At 42.9% G+C, this 22,331-nt stretch overlaps 1 protein-coding gene across 1 annotated transcript in view; it reads right to left on the bottom strand.

The window, feature by feature from the left end:
• Positions 1 to 820: 820 nt before the first annotated feature.
• The window catches only part of LOC311226077 (beta/gamma crystallin domain-containing protein 2-like), a gene marked incomplete at both ends in the record, with an annotated part of 111,879 nt that continues 90,368 nt past the window's right edge, over positions 821 to 22,331 (bottom strand). The window contains 4 exons of the mRNA XM_084311454.1: positions 821 to 1,093; positions 1,985 to 2,227; positions 18,993 to 19,232; positions 20,250 to 20,544. Coding sequence (XP_084167580.1) covers positions 821 to 1,093; positions 1,985 to 2,227; positions 18,993 to 19,232; positions 20,250 to 20,544 — 1,051 coding nt within the window. The remainder of the gene's footprint in view (positions 1,094 to 1,984; positions 2,228 to 18,992; positions 19,233 to 20,249; positions 20,545 to 22,331) is intronic.

Below are 22,331 nucleotides of genomic sequence, written 5' to 3'. Positions count from 1 at the left end.
CCAAAGACGAGATCTTGGATACACCAGCATGCTCTGTGATGTTGTCCTGCAGGTTCCTGACCAGAGAACTCACCCAAACACTTCTCTATTGAAGTTGGAAACAAAGCAATGGCTTAAGCCACATCGTGAAACAAAGCAACTACTAGTTAGTGAAACGCTAAAAAGTAATGTGTGCAGAAAGTCACAGACACTTTGAGAAGTCCTCACTTAGCCACTTAATATGCTAAGGCTAGTGCACCATACATTTCTTCATAGGTTTTGCATAGTGCTTTCCCCTGTGATTCACCAGCTGTAAAGCAAGGACCCATATCTCAAGGTGACATCTCCTCCATCAATGGTTCTTATGAAGAGAAGTCTCTGTCTATGATGGTATTTTTTTCATAATGACGAAAGTGTCATGAATTTGACTCCTTTAGGCAGGATTAAGATTATATTCAAATGCATCATTCCAATAATTACAGAAATACTGGTCTGAAATACAGAACCTTGAAGAGTCTGACAGACAGGTGTTTCTGTATATTATATAATAAGATAAGATAGTTCTTTATTCTCTGTTGATACAGAAATGTGTTTTGTGTTAGAACACACAATACTAAATAATGATGTTATTGGTGTGGAATGTATGTTTATAACAGTTTATAAGATACAAATAGCTCATTTGTTTTCTGTGGTGTTTATTATCCTATTACAATTATCAATTGTAAAACAAAACCTTTGTGAACCACGCACAGAGAGAGCACAATCATTTCATGTTTCTTTTAGTTTTTATTATTAAATGTTTACAGAACAGTTATGCACAACAGGCACTAAGAGAGATGGTCTAAAGGTCTTGGACGTGGCGGACAGACCCCACAGTGGGATTCGTGGCGCTCCACTCGGCGAAGCGACGGTACTCTCCCTTCTCCAGCAGGTACTGAGGCCCGAGGTAGTTGGGGTGCTCGTAGAAGACCCAGGCGCCCTCCAGCACGTGGGCGGAGTGGACCTCGCGGAAGCGTGAGCGCTCGGGCAGGTTGGCCACGTCCTCTGCCGTGTCCAACACCTGACCGCTGAAGTCAGGGCGCTCGTAAACGCGCATCCTGGACACGCCGGAGGTCTGCAACACAAAGAAGGCGGTTTAAATACAACTCCTTCCATCCGCCATACAGGTGAACAGACAATCAAAAACGTTTTCAAGTTGTTTTATGTGTCACATATAAGGTAGGCCTACATGCACTACATTACAGTAAAATGCTTGGTTCTGTATGACCCTCCTGAGATTGTGCTTCATACAATAAAAAACTTAAAAGAACAAAGTCCAAACACTATACAAATATACACTATAAAAACTAAAGTACAACCTAAAGTACAAAATGCAAACAATGAGGTAAAAAGGAGCGTATGCAGTACCTTGCATTGTACCTTGGCTGTATGCACTCCTCTATATTGGAAATTGATTGAAAGAACTGAAAGCTGGGTGGGAACTAATCATTACTGAGGAAAAATGACCTGATGTTCTTGAAGAGCTGAAGAGGATTTCCTGCTAAAACCCTGTGTGGCGTCTCATTTAAGGAACGAGCTAAAACATTCACATTCCACAGAGATGATGCATTGAGCTCTACAGCTCTACACTCTGCCGCTACACGCCTACTGTTTTAGGCCTATAGTGACAACTCTGCCGCTACACACCTACTGTTTTGAGCCTATAGTGACGCCTCTGCCGCTACAAGCCTACTGTTTTGAGCCTATAGTGACCACTTTGCTGCTACACACCTACTGTTTTGAGCCTATAGTGACCACTCTGCTGCTACACACCTGTTTTGAGCCTATAGTGACCACTCTGCTGCTACAAGCCTACTGTTTTGAGCCTATAGTGACCACTCTGCTTCTACAAGCCTACTGTTTTGAGCCTATAGTGACCACTCTGCCTCTACAAGCCTACTGTTTCAGGCCTATAGTGACCACTCTGCCGCTACAAGCCTACTGTTTCGGGCCTATAGTGACTCACATTCTGGATGATCCGACAGGATCTGATGCTGTCGTTGCAGCCCATCCAGCGCTGGTAGTCGGGGTACTCTCCCCTGGTCAGCACGTACTGGGACCCCATGTAGCTGGGCCTCTCGTACATCACCCAGGACCCGCTCTCCACCCGGACGGAGTTGCAGCGGACGAAGTGGGCGTTGAGCTCGGCGCAGTCGATGCTGCACTCATAGTGCCGTCCCTGCAGGTTCTTGTCCTCGTAGAAGATGATCTGTGGAGAGAGAGAGAGAGAGAGAGAGAGAGAGAGAGAGAGAGAGAGAGAGAGAGAGAGAGACGTCATTAAGTGGTTTCTGTCTGTCACATGTTTGAAACGTTACACTGTCTGCCTCACAACGCTGTCCACAAATGAATCCAGAGGGGTTTTTGGAAGTAAATATCAAATGTGTGGTGGATGGACACGATCTTGCAAGCAGGGATTCTGTTTTCCATAGCACAACAGCGAAGCAAAGCTGAATAATAACAAAACATCCAAAATCACAGAATTTGTTAAGTGATAAGAGTACGGTGTAACGAATGGGTCAATATAATGGGTCACAACAAGCATGAGCTGCTTCACAACCTACCTTTCCCATACCGTCCATGTTTGATACTAGATTGTTTATACACCCTTTCACATACACTGTATTACCCACCGGCATAGGCTAGCTTTATATAGATGTGGGCACATTGAAATGCACTGCCAAGGGAATCGTTGTCATTTGAATAGCCTCAGCATTTATATCAGCACAATAGCTGATGATGCAATTGTTTTAAACATGCACGGCTTCATGCAATGTTCACCCGCTATCGTGCTGCCCTTCTGACCTCACAATACACGATTCCAGAAAAGATGTTTCCATCCAATTAAATTGCCTTCCCAGCAGCTAGTAGTGAAGCGGCTAACGTGATGTCGGCTCCTGGCCCTGTGGCCTCTGTCGCGTGCGCTTCAACATCTGTGATGCTTTAACATCGGTGATGCTTGCTTTAACATCGGTGATGCTTTAACATCTGTGTTGCTTTAACATCCGTGATGCTTTAACATCTGTGATGCTTTAACATCTGTGTTGCTTTAACATCTGTGATGCTTTAACATCTGTGTTGCTTTAACATCTGTGACGCTTTAACATCGGTGGTGCTTTAACATATGTGATGCTTTAACATCTGTGTTGCTTTAACATCTGTGATTCTTTAACAGCTGTGATGCTTCAACATTGGTGTTGCTTTAACATTGGTGTTGCTTTAACATCGGTGGTGCTTTAACATCTGTGATGCTTTAACAGCTGTGATGCTTCAACATTCGTGTTGCTTTAACATCGGTGGTGCTTTAACATCTGTGATGCTTTAACATCGGTGGTGCTTTAACATCTGTGATGCTTTAACATCTGTGGTGCTTTAACATCTGTGATGCTTTAACATCGGTGTTGCTTTAACATCTGTGACGCTTTAACATTGGTGGTGCTTTAACATTGGTGATGGTTTATCATCGGTGGTGCTTTAACATCTGTGATGCTTTAACATCTGTGATGCTTTAACATCGGTGGTACTTTAACATCGGTGGTGCTTTAACATCTGTGTTGCTTTAACATCTGTGATGCTTTAACATCCGTGATGCTTTAACATCTGTGGTGCTTTAACATCTGTGATGCTTTAACATCTGTGTTGCTTTAACATCTGTGATGCTTTAACAGCTGTGATGCTTCAACATTCGTGTTGCTTTAACATCAGTGGTGCTTTAACATCTGTGTTGCTTTAACATCTGTGACGCTTTAACATCGGTGGTGCTTTAACATCTGTGTTGCTTTAACATCTGTGATGCTTTAACATCCGTGATGCTTTAACATCTGTGATGCTTTAACATCGGTGTTGCTTTAACATCTGTGACGCTTTAACATCTGTGATGCTTTAACATCTGTGAACTTGAAGCTTTAACATCTGTGTTGCTTTAACATCTGTGATGCTTTAACAGCTGTGATGCTTCAACATTCGTGTTGCTTTAACATCGGTGTTGCTTTAACATCGGTGGTGCTTTAACATCTGTGATGCTTTAACATCGGTGGTGCTTTAACATCTGTGATGCTTTAACATCGGTGGTGCTTTAACATCTGTGATGCTTTAACATCTGTGATGCTTTACATCTGTGGTGCTTTAACATCTGTGATGCTTTAACATCGGTGTTGCTTTAACATCTGTGACGCTTTAACATTGGTGGTGCTTTAACATTGGTGATGGTTTATCATCGGTGGTGCTTTAACATCTGTGATGCTTTAACATCTGTGATGCTTTAACATCGGTGGTACTTTAACATCGGTGGTGCTTTAACATCTGTGTTGCTTTAACATCTGTGATGCTTTAACATCCGTGATGCTTTAACATCTGTGTTGCTTTAACATCTGTGATGCTTTAACATCTGTGTTGCTTTAACATCTGTGATGCTTTAACAGCTGTGATGCTTCAACATTCGTGTTGCTTTAACATCAGTGGTGCTTTAACATCGGTGTTGCTTTAACATCTGTGACGCTTTAACATCGGTGTTGCTTTAACATCTGTGATGCTTTAACATCCGTGATGCTTTAACATCTGTGATGCTTTAACATCGGTGTTGCTTTAACATCTGTGACGCTTTAACATCTGTGATGCTTTAACATCTGTGAACTTGAAGCTTTAACATCTGTGTTGCTTTAACATCTGTGATGCTTTAACAGCTGTGATGCTTCAACATTCGTGTTGCTTTAACATCGGTGTTGCTTTAACATCGGTGGTGCTTTAACATCTGTGATGCTTTAACATCGGTGGTGCTTTAACATCTGTGATGCTTTAACATCTGACGATTTAACATCTGTGATGCTTTAACATCGGTGGTGCTTTAACATCTGTGTTGCTTTAACATCTGTGATGCTTTAACATCTGTGTTGCTTTAACATCTGTGATGCTTTAACATCTGTGTTGCTTTAACATCTGTGATTCTTTAACAGCTGTGATGCTTCAACATTGGTGTTGCTTTAACATTGGTGTTGCTTTAACATCGGTGGTGCTTTAACATCTGTGATGCTTTAACAGCTGTGATGCTTCAACATTCGTGTTGCTTTAACATCGGTGGTGCTTTAACATCTGTGATGCTTTAACATCGGTGGTGCTTTAACATCTGTGATGCTTTAACATCTGTGGTGCTTTAACATCTGTGTTGCTTTAACTTCTGTGATGCTTTGCAGTTCTACCTTTGTTTTGATGTGAAAAGTGATGCTGCACTTAGCACTGACTGATACAGTTCTACTTTTGTTTTGATGTGAAAATGATGCTGCACTTAGCACTGACTGCACTTAGCACTGACTGAGAAAGTACACATTACAGTTCTACTTTTGTTTTGATGTGAAAAGTAATGCTGCACTTAGCACTGACTGAGAAAGTACACATTACAGTTCTACTTTATAAAATGCTAATTGTAAATATGTTTGTCAATGTTAATAATATGAGAAAGTCCACATTACAGTTCTACTTTTGTTTTGATGTGAAAAGTGATGCTGCATAAGATGACTGCACTTAGCACTGACTGAGAAAGTACATAATAGTTCTACTTTGACGTTTTAATGTTGGACCAAAGCATTGCATGTAATTAGAATACAGGCAAATAAAAGTAATTTAGTTTAAAGTACAATCTTGGCTGTCTTTTTCTCTCAACGCTTCAATAGGTAGATCTTGCCTTCACCAAAAAAAAAAAAAGTGATCTTGGGCTTAAAAAGGTTGGTGACCACTGAGTTAGAGAATATACATACATTGAGATAATCTATACTCGTGACTTATTCATGATGTAATCACTTTTTAGTTTTGATCAATAGCCTATATTTGAAGTGGAATGTTTTGATGTTCGTTCTTGGGTCGACTCCAGGACCTCTGCATCAAGCTTGGCACAGCTTAGCCGACTCTGTGGATCTTGGCTCCGGCCACTTTACACATCCGGGTCACGGCGCCAATTGTTGGTTTTCGTTGACTTTTCCTTATATCACGTGTGATAGCTGTGTTGTGTTTTTCTCTTATGCTGAATAAGGTCAACCCAACAGAAAGCCCCACACTCAGCTACACAGGACACAGAACACGGGTAGACAGTCTTCCATCACAGCACATGTTTACTGCCATAAGATAAGATATTCCCTTATTGATCCCCTTGGGGAAATTCAGGCATCATAGCAGCATGGAGGAGGGGGGGGGGGGTAGGTACAGGTATGGCCATGGAAATAGTAGAAAGACATAAATATAGGCAACACAATTTTATCTGAATATAAAAATATGAGGAAAAAATAAACAGTGTAAACAAAGGTGCAGATGAGGGTCTGTATGCCCTATCGGTTTTATTATACATTAATATTATAAATAATAGGCAATAAATAGTTTGAATCTGAATATATACTATGAGTAAGAGTAAAAGTAAACAGTATACACAAGGTGCAGTATACACAAGGTACCCTAACTGACATGATATACGTCATACGTTATAGTCCGTGCAGGTTTTGGCGGCATAAACGAATGATACAAAACAATAGAACTATCTACTATTGACTTGAGATCTGTTGCTAACAGAGACAGGGAAGTAGTGACACACTCCTCTGTTCCCTTCACCCCAGCTCATAGTCAGAAAGCACGCTTTCATAGCTGTCTATCAACTCATCAGCGCTGGCGCCTGAGTTCAACACAACCTCTGAACAAAAGGTCCAGGAACCCCTCTGTTCTGACAATGCTGATAAACGTAGACAACTGTGAAGTGTTTTGCAGCAGAATCAGTGAAACTAGCGATGGAATGCAGACAGGGGGGTTAGAGAGACTGCAAGCATTCTGTCCTCCAAGGGAATACACATAAAGAATCACACATTAGAATGGCTCCTAAAGCCTAAATGATTATAAGATTAGATTACAGCACAAGTACAGTACAACGAAAAGAAGTTTGGCATCTAACCACAGTGTAAATGTAACAGTAAATAGCAAAAAGCAATAGCAGTAAACAATGTGTGGTAGATTTTGGACATAGATCATAACCATCATTGTTTATAAGAAAGGTCATAAGATTAAGTTTTGATTAGGAAAACAGCTGCACTACTAGTCAGCCAACCGAATACATTCTTCTGGTGATCAAAGTACTCCAACCTTTTGCCCTGTGTACCCCTCACAAAAGAGTTGTGTGTCTATGGCCACTCAAAATAGCCTGTTGTAAAAGACACTGTTTGAACAAGATAACCTTCTGCCCCTTAGGGAGTGATTGAACAATAGAAGCCACCTGGTTCCTAAGGTGGGACAGGAAGGAGAAGTCCTAGCGAACACAATGAGGTGATAAGGTTAACAGGGTCAAAGTGCCCATGAAGTGTTATACGGCCTGGGGGACACAAGGACATGCAACTGTTAACTTATGTGTGCTTACTGAGGTAGAATGTTTATCATCAATGTGAGACTATTAGGCTGGAGCTTAGTAAATTAATGCTAAAGGTATAAACTGTATAAAAGTCATTGATGTAAGTTAAAATATAATTAGGCTTATTTACATTGGGGTAAGAATTCTGAAGTCATACTTAAACTATGTAATTAGTTTTCACTTAAAGTGAAAATAGGTTATAATGATAAGAAATGTGTTTAAATGGGATAGCTCTGGGTTCATGGAACAAATGGTAATTCAAAGATAGATATTAGGAAATGAATAAATGCAATGTATTAAGGCAGATTGTTAGAATTAAACAAATGACAGTATATATGGTTGACTGTATAAGGACCGCCTCAGTTTGCATTTAAACATAGAGAAACAGAATGTGTTCAAGTATAATATCTATGTGTTTATGTGATCAATTGCAATTCAAATATATATGTTATGAAATCAATAATCCAAGTATTAGGTTGTTAGACGGTGTTTGTTCTCTGACTGGAGAACAAAGGAAAGTTCAGTTGGCTGCGAAGTCAACCCCCTGTTGCATTCAAACATAGAGGCTGTGATTGGACAAACCACAGCTGATGATGTCATCACCCAGAGACGCTGGGCCTTGGGATATAATGGGATGTTGTGATGGGGAGAGGGACTCTGGAAACCCAACTCAACAGGACAACACCTATCACCCATCCACACCAAAGGCGGGCAAAGGACAAAGGAGCTTTTGGAGGGAAAACAGAACTATACTTTGTTCATTCAGCCAGAGAACAAAGCTCATCAACAACTATCATTCTTTATCTACTGTAATATTAGTCTGGTTGTGATCAAGACGGCATAGTGTCTTTGATCACAATTATAGCATTCTTTATTGTAATTTGTATACACTCTTAACTTTGATTAAACAGCTGTTATATAACCTTTTCCTCCTGATTCCTTCTGCCTGCACCGCTGAGAAGTTAACAAGTAATTCCCAGAGCTTTAGAGTTATTGAAACACAACGCAGAGTACAGCGCCCGGTTCTGGTACAGAGCAGAACCGTTATTAGCTTGGGAATCTACTTCAAATGTACAGGAGATTAAACTGGGTATAAAATAAATGAGTACTACTGAGTATAGTGCTAATCAGATGTATGTACAGAGCTGTAATATTAATATGTACAGTGATACAGGTATAAAGATACTATGATAGTCCTCCCTACAACCGGCCAGTGGGGGGCACATGCAAGCAACGATCAAGACAGGGGTGGGGAGAATTGGCACAGCTAAATTAGGATGGGAGAAAAAAATAAAAAAATAGGAGAAAAAGTAATAAAAGAAATATAAAAATATACTATGATAGTAAGTCTAGTAACTAGTAAGAGTAGGTAAGGCATAGGTGCGGCCGGGTAGCGCAGCAGACTAAGCGTCTGCCTACCACCACAGAGACAGTAGGATCGAATCCAGCTGTGGTGCTTCCGGATTGCCCGACCGTCCATACTAACACAATTGGCAGTGTTAGCGGGTGGGAAACCCGGCGAGGGTGGGTCCTGGTCGTTGTAAACAGCAACTCCTACAGTTCGGTCAGGGCGCCTGCACAGCAAGGGAAGGATCTAGGAGAGGTAGTGTGACTAGTCTAGTGTGTTCATTAGATGGGTGAAATCCTCTTTCAGTGCCTCTGTGCCTGTTTTCTTAGGCAGTTGGCCTCTGGTATGCGTGCCATTAGCGTTAGCCACGCTTCTAGGCCTCTTTTCTTTTGGAAAGAATGATAAAAGAATTTATATAATAATATATTATAAAAAAAAAAAAAAATTACATTCGACTAAGAGGTTGGCAGTCGACTACGGCTCCTAGGGGTCAGCCCTAGTACAGATATAGATATAGTAGGGCTTCAGGTTTACGTTCAGATTGGATGGCGGCGTAACTTTTCCGAGCTCCGTGACCACTTCACTTTAACTTTGATTACGAGGCTAATTTTACGACATACACTCATATTATACTTCGTAGATATGGCGAAACAAATACCGAACAAGATTGGGACATTAAATGAGTTGGACGTTGAATGTATCAGGTCTTTGTTCCGTGCTGAGCTCGATGCTAGCATGCTGCAGCTAACCAACAGACTGGACACACTCCAGGAGGATGTAGCTAGCGCGACCATGCGGCTCTCTAGGGTGGAAGAAGGGATGGCAGAGGTAGCGGTCGTAGCTGAAACCAACTCAACCGAGATCTCGGCGATTGAAGACTGCACATAGAATATTAAGGAGCGGCCCTCCGGAGAAGGGTGAACGTCCACGTGCCTTTATATTTTGCTGTCTGCGGTTCCCTATACGTCAGGCTATTCTCCAAGAGGCCAGGAAACACCCTCCAAAAGTGGGTAATTATACCCTCAGATTCGCCGCGGATTTCAGCGACCACACCGCCAGACGTCGCAGGACCTTCTCTAAGGCTATGGGAGTTGCTCGGGAGAGGGGCATAGAAGCCTACCTATTATACCCTGCGACTCTGAAGATCAAGATGGGCCGGGGAGTGGGGCGGCTAAGTGGCGCAGTGGGCAAGGCGCTCGCCACTAATGCAGGAGATGCTGGGTTCGAGCCCAGCTCTCGGCATTGCTACCAGCTTGGCTGGTCATTCATACTAACACAATTGGTAGTGTTAGGGGTGGGAAGCTGGTGGGTGGGGATCGGACGTTGTGGACAGTGACTCCTACAGGTCGGTTGGTGCGCCTGCGCAGCAGAATCAGGAAGCGACGGGGGCGGCGTGTCCCTCCCACGCAGACCCTCGCCGCTGAGAGATCGCGCTGTGCAGGTAAAAAGATGCGACGGCTGCCTCCTCGTGTACCGGAGGGGACACGTGATGCAAGGCTTCGTCCACATTGCAGCCGGCCTGTGGCAGGCATGGCCTAACAGCGTTCGAGACAGGGGAATGTAGAATTGGACAATACGAAATTGGGATGGGAGAAAAATAGAAGATGGGAAAAAAAGTAGATAAAAAAAAAAAGATGGGCCGCAGAGTTGTCTCCTGCAACCACCTGTTCACATCGCTGTCCGAGGCGGAGAGATTCCTTCAAAGCAGCACGGCGTCCCCCCCGGCTGAGGATTAAGAGCCGGCCACGGCGGAGCAGGCAACAGGCACCGGGGAGTGACAGGCCACGGAGCCTTGGTATGCTAAGCGCGAGATATGCTAACTTTCCGGCTCTCCAAGCTAACGCTAACGTTACCACTCGCCTACCGCGGCCTTTCGGTCCAACAGAACGGTAACACTCAAGGTTTATCTACGCTATGAAGTCAGAAGATCCTTAAGAACTTCTACTCATGTACAATAGAGAGCATCCTGACTGGCAATATTACCTCCTGGTTTGGGAATAGCACCGCACAAGACCGTAGCAGACTACAGAGAGTGGCCCGTTCAGCCGAACGCACAATTGGAGGGGGGCTTCCCACTCTCCAGGGCATTTACAACAAGCGGTGCATGGGTAAGGCTAAGAGAATTATCAAAGACTCCAGCCACCCAAACAACTGCCTCTTTGAACTGCTGCGGTCAGGCAAGCGATACCGGAGTCTCATGGCAAGTCTCTAGTCACCTACTAGCTATGAAGATACGTACCTGTGAGCAATTTGCGGATATCCCTTCCATTAACACATTGGGCGCCGGGCATTGTGCCCATCATTATACCTAGTCTGCCGGAGATGTTTACCTTCTTTGCAGGGCTATAACTTTTTAAATATTATAGCTATATCTGCATTACTATGGCCCATTCAACATCGATTATCTATCGTTCCGTATGTGGGAACGTTATATTTTTTCATTCATTTCATTTCATTTTATTCCATTTTAATAACCTATTCAAGGTTGCCGAGCGGCACTGCAGATGTACCCTACTCTTTGAATTCGAGAAAGTGCAATACCGGCCAGATCCTCTTAGGGGCGCTATCGCGATAATGCAGTGTGCCCTGTGGCTGAACGGAGCATTCTTTTTTTTGACTTTCAATGGAGTTTTCATTTAGCTGGATTCTGGATGTGCAGCATGTAGCTTGGATTATGTTTTGGATTGCGGATTTCACTATGCAATAAGGGAATTTATCATCAGCCAATGGACATATCGATCTACCAGATGGCGATCGATAACGGGGAAATGCTCGGGGGGATCCAACCGGCTCATGGTAAGATCTTTTTCACGTAAATTACAGCCCGATCGAGCCTTGTTATGATACGATACGATCAGCCTATGTGGCTACTTAGACGAACACGGTTATTGGTAATCAATAATAAGAAACGACGTCCCCCGCCCCCCCCCCCCTTTCATGCATACATGCTTGAGGATCGTGCCGATCATATGCAGTTTGAGTTTTAACTGTAGCGTCTGTATAACGGAAATGCCATTGGATATAATATTAGTAACTATTAGCCCTTTATCTCGCCTTCCAGGAAATATACTAGACCAAATGCCGTATAACGCTTATATTCACGGCGCTATAAAATGAGAACGTATTGATGACATTTTTTTTCTAGGTGGTGCAGTGGGCAAGGCGCTCACCACCAATGCAGGAGACGCTGGGTTCGAGCCCAGCTCTCCGCATTACTATCAGCTTGGCTGGTCGTTCATACTAATACAATTGGCAGTATTAGGGGGTGGGAAGCTGATGGGTGGGGATCGGACGTTGTGGACAGCGACTCCTACAGGTCGGTTGGTGCGCCTGCGCAGCAGAATCAGGAAGCGACGGGGGCGGCATGCCCTCCAAACGCAGACCCCCGACGCTGAGAGATCGCGCTGTGCAGGTGAAAAGATGCGACTGCTGCTTCCTCGAGTACCGGAGGGGACACGTGATGTAAGGCTTAGTCCACATTGCAGCCGGCTTGTGGGAGGCATGGCCTAACAACGTTCGAGACAGGGGAGGGTAGAATTGGACGATACAAAATTGGGATAAGAGAAAAATTGAAAATGGGAGAAAAAGTAGATAAAAAAATATATATATTATTTCTTTAATCCATTTTGAAGGGACGGATTCTCACTTATCTTGATGTGATTTATCTGGAGATATCCACTGCACGGGTTATAGGGGTTAATGAGTAGAGTATCGCAATCTGGTTGGCAGTGAAGTATCATTTGATGAGAGTGGCGCTGGTTTCAAGAAGAATTCAGACGAGATGGTTTTCAGAGGCAATGGCTCAGTTGGTGAAGAAAGTGATTTAATGAAGCATACAAGCATGGTTTCCACAGCACAGTAACAAGACGTCCATCCATGACCCAGCCTCGGCTAGACTGAGTCCTCTACTGTTCTAAACAAGTTGTTTAAATCCTATCTCCAATACACAAGTGGGTCTGGTCCTCCCCTGCCAATAGTTGGTAAACTGGTTTGGTCTGTCTGCGTGAGGTTCTAATGGGTGAGGGGGTGTGAGCTATAATCTCGGTCACCTGCAATACTGGGTGTGTGTGAGTGTGTGTGTCATTCATCAAGCTGGGACGATGCGTGTGTGGTCCATTTAACCTAACCAGTCTGTCTTGTTAGTTTAGACAGTGATCACTGAAATGTCACATGAGAGAGTGTGTTTGTGTGTTTGTGTGTGTGTGTGTGTCTCTCGTTCATCAGGTATACAACAAAACTGGTTTCTGTGTGGGGGTGAGATAGTGTGTGGGTGTGTGATCAAGCCAACGGTCAAGCCAACTGTTGTATGTTTTCAGCTTAGCCATTCTGAATAATGCTATGATAATGTTGAATAACCCATTAATCATAAATACACGATAATATCAATTCTATTGACCATATGAACATAAATTGTTACTTCAGCAGCTGTGGCAAAGATAAAAGAGCGCATATAACTAGATTGCTGCTGAATAATATTTTATGTATTTAACTCACGTTGAGGTCCGGGGGTGAGTGTGTTTTGGGCCCCTTTATGTATATGTTTTGGGTCCCTTTGACTGTGTGTCTGATGGTCGCAGGCTCGGAAGGGGGGGTGCCCCTGGTTCGGGGTCTCGGCGGATCGTGGTGTTAAAGAGGCATGATGCTTTGGTTCGCTGGGGCGCCGGACCAGGGGTCCTCGAGGGATGGGGATCGTGGCTGCCGTGTCTGGTGAGGGTGGAGGCTCAGGATGTTCACTGTACAGTATGTCTCCATTATTGTCTTCCCATTTTTTGTAATAGGTTGTAAGTAAGGGTGCAACTTGCACCGTGCAATCCATTCTTTGTGGATCTAGCCCACAGTATTTCTGACACTGGGAATACATTCCCTGAGATTCATAGATGTCCCTAGAATCAGACACCAAGAACATGAAATTGAACCATATTTAAAAAAAAGTCTGTAAATGTGTATTCTACATTCTTATGGAATGAATGAGATAAAAAAATATATATAAAAAAACAAAACAATTGTTATTTTTAATTTTTTTGTAATACATTTTGAGTTCATTTTCATAACGCGATAATTTGCGGTGTAATTAATTAATCTAATTCACACGATAAACTGACAGCCCTAATATATATATACGGTATATACAGCATTATTGTACATGCTTACAGTAGGGCTGAGCCCAAACGTTCAGACCTTCGTTCGTTACGTTGGCACTAGAATCTGAATTAATGGGTTCGAAGTTCGAACCTCTGCTTTTTTCCCTTTTAAATTAGATTTTTTTTGTTTGTTTTTTATTTATTTATTTAACCTCTTAACCCATTCCGTGCCAACACGAGTATAGTCGGGTTAACTCGCCATCGCTTCCGTGCCAATCACGAGTATAGTCGGGTTTTAATCGTTTTCTTTTATTAGCGATATCCCGGATGGTATTGCACATCATTGGATTGGATTGGCTGGGACTGTGCATCAAAAAAATAAGTCCGGTCCAGGTTTTACTTCTCGGGCATGCAGCTGGATACTATTGCATTGAGTCCCCCCACTGGGAGCATCGTGGATCATTGTGTTTTGGACTATAACGTTGGATCAATGGACGCGATCGATATTGGGAATGGCGATCAGGAATTGGATTAATCTTTTTGCATGACATCAGATGTGAGGTAAGGCCTTTATGTTACGAATCTTGGGGTAATCAGATGTTCCTATCACCGTCATTGGAGCGTGTGTGTGTGTGTGTGTGAGGTTCGCGCCGACCAAATTTTATTTTGATCTATTGCTATTATATTTGATATGTTTTATGCACTCGCAAATAAGTCCTATTCTCCATTGGATATAGCGTTGGCACGGAAGGGCCATCAGCAGAGGGCGCTGTTGGCCCGGAATGAGTTAACGTTCGGCGTCCCACCGGGCAGACCTTTATTTTGACTTGTGCGTTTGAATGAATGGCAGTGGACGGCCATTTTGGATAATCACGCTGAATTATTGCAGTACACACATTACAACCTACCTCTCAGCTGGAACCCAAAAACAGGCATCTGGCAACACAAAAGTAAGGAGCAAATATTTAATTTCAGTGTGTTCGAACCTCTGGACGTTTGGATTAAACCAAGTTGTATGCAGTGATGCTGAACTTTCCCAGCGGAACACACGTTACTTAACATTGCACAGGTCACGCAATGCACGTTTAGCTTGCTAATGTTAAGATAGCAGGAGCCGTCTGCCAACAAAGATGTTGTTTCAACAAATGTATTCACAAAATGGATTACCATCCAAACGTTATTGAAGACTCCTGTGATCAGTAAGTAGGTACTACTACCAATTTTTTACTGCAGAAATATGCACATATGTTCTACGTTATATGCGTAAATGTGCACTATGTGCCTAAAGTCAAGACTCGACAGTATTGAACCGGAAAAATTATTTAGGAGCACATTTGACCATAGTGTGATGATCTAAACTAATGTTCGATGATCTAAACTAACATTAGCTGCTAATGTCAACCAAGCTGGTCCCAGAGAGGTTTATTTCTCCTACAGTGAGGGTTAGTGTGAGTGAGTCTCTCTCTGTCTCTCTTTTTTGCATGATTAACCTCTTTAGCCCAAGTGGTCCGTTGGTGGAGCATGGTGTTATTCACCGTCAAAGATGAAAAATATATATATAATTGATATTCTCCTTTGGTTCATTACAATTTACTCAAGCCTAGTAACAGACACAATATTTCTGACACTGGGAATACATTAGGATCCATAGATGTCCCTAGATTCCAAGAACATGCAAATGGACCTTGTAGAAGTGGAGCAATCTTCCATTTACTTAGGCATGTATTTTAGGTCTGCCGAAGTTCGAATCCTAAAGACAGGCTTCGGGGACAGCTCTAGCTATCATAGTTATATGGGTTATATGCAGGTATATAAGTAGGTACATAGGATTGTATGCAGGTATATTCAGACAAATAAATATATATATGCTGTAAATATAAATATATAAATGTATATATACAGTATATATAGCACTATTGTACATGATTGATTGATTGAAACGTTTATTAACAGATTGCAGAATGGGTACAGTACAGTACAGCTCAATACATACAATTGTTAAGGGGATGCAGATCAGAGAAAGACTTTCGTCTTGTTTACATCAGGGTCCCACATTTTCAATTCATCATAACATATATGACACACGACATACAGATAGACAGTACTGCTACATCTATACATTTATGACATACCAGATTTGCAAATACAGTACTGTTTGTGATACAAAAAGTGTCCAGAAAAGAGTATATATACATTTGACGTAGAAACTGTACATTGGAGGAGGTTGTGTAGGTGGGGTGGGGTTGGTTGGGGGGGGGGGGGGGGGGGGGGGGGGCACTGTACATTGGAGGTGGGGGGGGGGGGGGGGGGGTTGGGTGGGACACTGTACACTGTACATTGGAATACTGACAAAGCCATACATGGTCATTTACTGTACAACTGGGTTAGGACATTTGTAGGGGCCAGTTTCGAATTGCAGTCTCCCGTAGGTGTTCTTTGAGAGTGTTTTTGAAAGTGGGTAGTGATTCACATTCCTTTACAGCTTTGGGTAGGGCGTTCCACATTGATGTGGCATAATTGCGAAACGTGTTTAGTCCCTTGTTTGAGCCGAATCTGGGTTTAACATGATTTGTGGAGCTCCCTCTGGTGTTGTGATCGTGGTATTCACTGACCTTTGGGAAGTATTTTGACATGTACATGAGTACCTTGGTCGTGTAGTGTATCTTGTAGACCAGGCCCATTGCAAGTTGCTGTACTCTGTCGTCTACTCTAAGCCATCCTAGGTTGTCAAAGTTGGCAGGGGTGAGGTGGGTTCTAGGAGTCAGGTCAAGCAGTAGTCTGACTAGTTTGTTTTGAGATGTTTGTAATTTGGTTTTTAGTGACATGCCATTTGCATAAATTAGGAACAGTAGCGGTCCTAGTATGCTTCCTTGTGGAACACCACAGCTCACTGGGAGGGGGGGGGGTAGGGTACCGTTTACCTCCACCATCTGTTCTCTCCCCTCCAGGTAGGATTGTATCCAGCTCAATGATAGACTATCAAAACCAATTGCTTTTAGCTTGTCAATCAGAATGGTGTGATTGACAGTGTCGAAGGCCTTTTGTAGGTCCAGCATGACCATGCCGCAGTATTTGCCCGCGTCCACCTCTTGTTTGATGTGGTCGTTCAAATAGAGAAAGCATGTGTCAGTGGAGTGGGATGTTCTGAAGCCAGATTGGAATTCGTAGATTAGATTTTTTCCCGCAAAGGTACTTTTCGACATGTTCGTAGACTATTTTTTCCATGACTTTCGAGATGGATGTAAGGATAGAAACAGGGCGGTAGTTGCCTGGGTCTAATTTGCTGCCCTTTTTGTGCAGGGGTGTTACTCTCGCAATTTTGAAGTCCTTGGGGACGTGTCCCTGTTTTATGGAGAGGTTTATTATGTGTGTGATGACTGGGGCAATGGCGGCTGCTGAGTCTCTGAGGAATTTGGAGGGGATGTTGTCATGGCCAGTGGCCTTGTTCGGTTGGAGGGCGCTCAGTTTTTTGAGTACCTCATCTGTAGTTACCATTTCCAGTTTGAAGTCGTCTTTGTGGACGCCTAGGTTCTTGTAGTATGCTACTATGTGTTCTACCCCATAATGCCCTGAGTGGGAGGGTAGTTTGTTTACCAGTGTTGTGGCTATGTTTGTGAAGAAAGTGTTTAAGTAATTGGCTACATCCAGCTTGTCTGTGATGAGCGTGTTGTCCGTGGTTTTACGTTTTTTACTGCAGCCTAGTTGATTATTGAGTAATTTCCAAAGTTCACATGGTTTGTTTTTGTTTTCCTCAGTTTTGTCATTGATGATTTATTTTTTAGCAGTTTTGATCATGGAGTTTACGTCATTTCTTAGTCTGTTTCTTTCTAGTTTGAGTTCAGTCACGTGGGCTTGGAGTTCACTGCTCGTGCTTTTGGTAAGCTTTGACTGACTTTTACGAAACTCAGAGCATTTTTTGTCTCTGGCTTTCATAGCGGTCAGTATTTCAGTGTGCATCCACGGCTCAGCACGATTTTTTACCCTGGTGGTTCTTAGGGGGGCCATGTTGTTTAGTATTGTTGAAAATTTGGTTTTGAAGCCAAGCCAGGTTTCTTCAACCAGTGTACCATTGAGCTCATCTGACCAGTCCAGGCTCTCCAGTTCAAGGATAAAGGCCTCGCTAGAGTAGGTTTTGAGGTCTCTAGATGTGACTGTTTTGTGACAGCCAGCCTTTTGCTTTAGCTTTTTGCGGGTACAGAATATCATATAATGATCACTTAACCTGCATGCTATAACCCCTTTATTGGAGATCTTGGACTTGTCAGAGGTCAGGATGAGGTCAATGGTAGTCTGAGTTGATTCACATACCCTTGTGGGTTGGGTGATTAGCTGGCTGAGGCCGTGCAGATCACAAAACCTACTGAAGGCCTTGAAGACGGGTGCTGCTTTACGTAGCATGTCCGTGTTCCAGTCCCCAATAAGGATTTTTTTCTACGCCCTCCACCCCAGCTAAACACCCATCAAGTGTGTATGATACATGTACATGATATAAGTCATTTAGCCCTACGTCATTTCAACACAGATCCTTCAACAGAAAACTGCAGCACAGTGATTTAATGTAATTTGTCTGAATATACTGTAAGGTGAGATGAAAATGTATGCAACTTAAAGCTGCTGCCCCAGATAGATCCTGTTTGACGCTCTGTAGTAAGTCGCCTAACGACTTTTGGAATGCTTTTATAACTCATATTGTGTCAATGCAAGTGCAAGTAATATATATACAACCAGTATAGTCCTTAAAGCTTGAGATTCTCCCTTCTGTTGCAGAGTTTAAAACCTTGATCTCCAACCTTTGTCAATCAAGTTGTACATGTTTTAATTGATTTGTTATCCTTGCTTTTTGCCTCGTCTTATTGTTATGATTTTATATGCTTTTTTGTGCTAATTTCTGTATGTACAATCGACGTGACTGTAAATGAGGGAAACCTCAGTTCCTTTTTTCGAGTTTAAATAATGGTTTGAAATTAAATTAAACAATAAATGCAAGAGTATATGAAAAGTATCCAACATATTGACTATTGGCTATTTACCCTAGGTCACACATCCACACAAACATAAAGCACAAACGTAAGGTGAACACCAAGGAGTTTATTGGAATGCAACACATCACTGTGAAATCCCTGATTTTCTGCACATTTTCTCACAACTCCATGATTCTCTTGATGGACCCCACGGTGGCGTTTAACGCTCCCCACTCTGAGAAGCGGCGGTACTCTCCCTTCTCCAGCAGGTACTGGCGGCCGCGGAAGGTGGGATGCTCGAAGAACACCCAGGAACCTTCTACAACCTTGCAGGACTGGACCTCGTGACCGTAGCAATGCTCCTTAAGCGACGCCATGTTCTCCGTCACGTCCAGAGTCTGGCCGTCAAAGCTGGGCCTCTCGTAGAGCTTCAGCTTATAGGGACCGCTGACCTGAAACAAGAACAGACCATTTGGTTACGAAGGGGTGTTTTTTTCCTGATGCTTCAGAAATGTCAACATATGGATATGTGAGGAAACACCCACTGTCCTCAGAAGGATGGATTAACCCAAATCAACATGCTGACATCAAAATGGTAAATGGTGCATTTATATAGAGCTTTTATCCAAAGCGCTTTACAATTTTGTTACTCATATTCACCCATTCACTCACACATTCTCTCACTGACAGCGGAGGCAACCATGCAAGGTGCCAACCAGCAATTAGGGGTTAAGTGTCTTGCTCAAGGACACTTCAACACGCTGACACTTCGACACGCTGGGAGGAGTGGGAATCAAACCGGGAACCTTCTGATTACCAGACGACCGCTCTACCTCCTGACCCACTGTCACAATGTGGCTATCATGCTCGCTGTGTAGCATAACTCCTCTACCTACTTTATTACTTTGTTACTTTATTTCAACTCTATGCTTTCCATCGGAAATGCTACATTTAGCATGGAATGTTATCCTAGGTGTTAACAATGTCAGCCATGTTATTACATTGCTTTTCTTTTTTTCTCTCTCTTTTTCCTCCCATCCCCCAATGTAGCCGTTATGCCAATTCCCTTCCTGGCCATGGCGCACATTGTCCCACTGTCAGTCTGGGGAGAGTGTAGACTATCACATGCCTCCTCCGATACATGTGGAGTCGCCCGCCGCTTCTTTTCACCTGACAGCGAGGAGTTTCACTGGGAGAACGTAACGTGTGTGGAGGTTCACGCTATCTCCCCCAGATCCCCTCCCTGCTGAACAGCGACCAGTAGGAGTCGCTGTTTGCAATGACCAGGGCTCATACCCCACCGACAATTGTGTTCGTAGGGACGACTGACCAAGCGGGAAGTACCGCAGGCAGCTGGATTCTATCCCAGAGTCTATGCGGTGGTAGGCAAGTGCTTAGACCTCTATGCTACCCAGCCACTCCACGACATCGCCTCGACATCGCCTTTCTGATGCGTCTTGGTGACCTACATCTCTGATGACCTTGCAGGATCTGACACAGTCGTTGAAGCCCATCCAGCGCTGGTATTCTGTGTATTCCCCCGGACCGATGATGTACTGGTATCCCATGTAGTTGGCGCGCTCGTACAGGACCCACCAGCCGCTCTCCACCCGCACAGAGTTGCACCGGTTGAGGAAGCCGTGCAGGTCGGTCGAGTCCCCTTTACATTCATAGGACCGGCCCTGGAAGTCCTTGTCCTCGAAAAACACAACCTGAAGAGGAGGATACGCAGACAAACACACCTCACCTTTCTGTTTCCTGCATCTGATTTAGAAGAATGTGTTTGTCTCATAACTACTGGAATTGAATATACACTAAAAACCCACACTGGAAATTGACCAACACACTTCTCTCTTTCTAACACACACATACACACACATGTACAAAAATACTATCTCTCCCTCTCTGTCTCTCTTACTATCACACACGCACACTATCTCTCCCTCTCTCTGTCTCTCTTACTAGCACACACACACACACATGCAGAATCACATGTAACATAGCCTTCACTCCCAGACATTTCTATCTACACACACTACCCCCCTCTCACTCTCCCTCTCTCTCTACACATAGCCTTCAATGTGTACACACATACGCACACACACAGCTGTCTCATAAGTATAGGTCATTATCCAGATATCTCTGTATATCATATCTATAACTCATATTATGTAGGTCAATGCTCCACTTTTGTCTACTTTTGATTTGTCTACTCTCCTCATTGTTATTCTACAGAGATCTGGGCTATAGGGCCATTGCTGTAATCTAGGTCTCTCCATGTTGCAACATGTCATTCTGTCAGTAAACTCTATCCTCAATCAAAGACTTGTCTGTCTCCGTGAATAATATCTGGTCAAATTATTCCACACATCACTCACCTTCTCCATCTCTAGTTCGGAGCACAGCAGCTATAAGCACAGCAGGCAACACTGTAGCTCAAGCCCTGCAAGTATACTCTTTATATGTGACAGAGACAATAACACCAAACACATGGTTAGCAGTAAATGAATCAGATATTTCAATCAGCTATTCCAATATTCATCTAGGCTCAACCTATTGTTCTGAAGCACTGAATCGCTCATCCGCAGACAATAGGTGTTGGAAAGTGCCAAGTATCCAAACCTCCGTTGAAGCTTGTTCCAAAATAGTACAGTAGAAACAGTAACAAACTAAACATTAGTATGAGATTGTTTGATGCTCAATCCAAAACAATAAAGAAACAATCATGCATTAATATCGATTACAACAACAACAAAAAACAAGATATGCAATGAATTTTCTGTAGTTTTTATCTTTTCTCTACAGACTACTGCCAATACACATTTAAAGCCACAGCACAGTGATGTTTAGATTTCAGTCCATCATTCTCTCATCAGTTGAATAAGCACAAATATTCAATAATTATTCAGACATGTGTACATGGAGGAAAGGAACGTAATAGGTTCATTACATTAAGAGCCTTTAATACCTTGAAGTCAAATACTAGGAGCAAGCAATGACCCACATATAATTGTACACCTAAATAAGGTGAAACACAAGAAGAGAGTTGCACTCCTTTTCAGGTTGAAATTTTTTTTTTACAGGTGAGCTTGTATAAATAATCTGTAGGTGCATGTTTTATTTCTTATTCTTGATTAAAAATAAATAAAAATAGGAAATGTAATCTTTGCTTTGTTATGGTTGTTTTATTGCTGTAAACTGTGTTGTGTTTAAGCATTACATCACACGCAGGAATGTGTTATAGGAATTAGATCATGCCTAGGGGTGGTTGTTAGGCCTTACGCGCAGCGGGGGGTCATAGACCCCCCTAGGCATGATCTAATTCCTATAACACACGACTACAAGTGGTGTAATGTCTTTTATACAATGGCCAAATTCACCCAACCTTATTGCTATAGAATAAACACACAGTAATTGAAGCATAATGGAGATTTATTCACAAAACCATCCACAGAGAAAGTAGATCCAATAGCAGATCCACTAGTAGACACTAGAGGGAGCTCCACAAACCATGTTAAACCCAGATAGACTACTGCTACATCTATACATTT

The sequence above is a fragment of the Notolepis coatsorum genome, assembly GCF_963971535.1.
Source record: "Notolepis coatsorum genome assembly, chromosome: 3".
Lineage (NCBI taxonomy): Eukaryota > Metazoa > Chordata > Actinopteri > Aulopiformes > Paralepididae > Notolepis > Notolepis coatsorum.
This window is presented reverse-complemented; position numbering and strand designations above follow the sequence as displayed.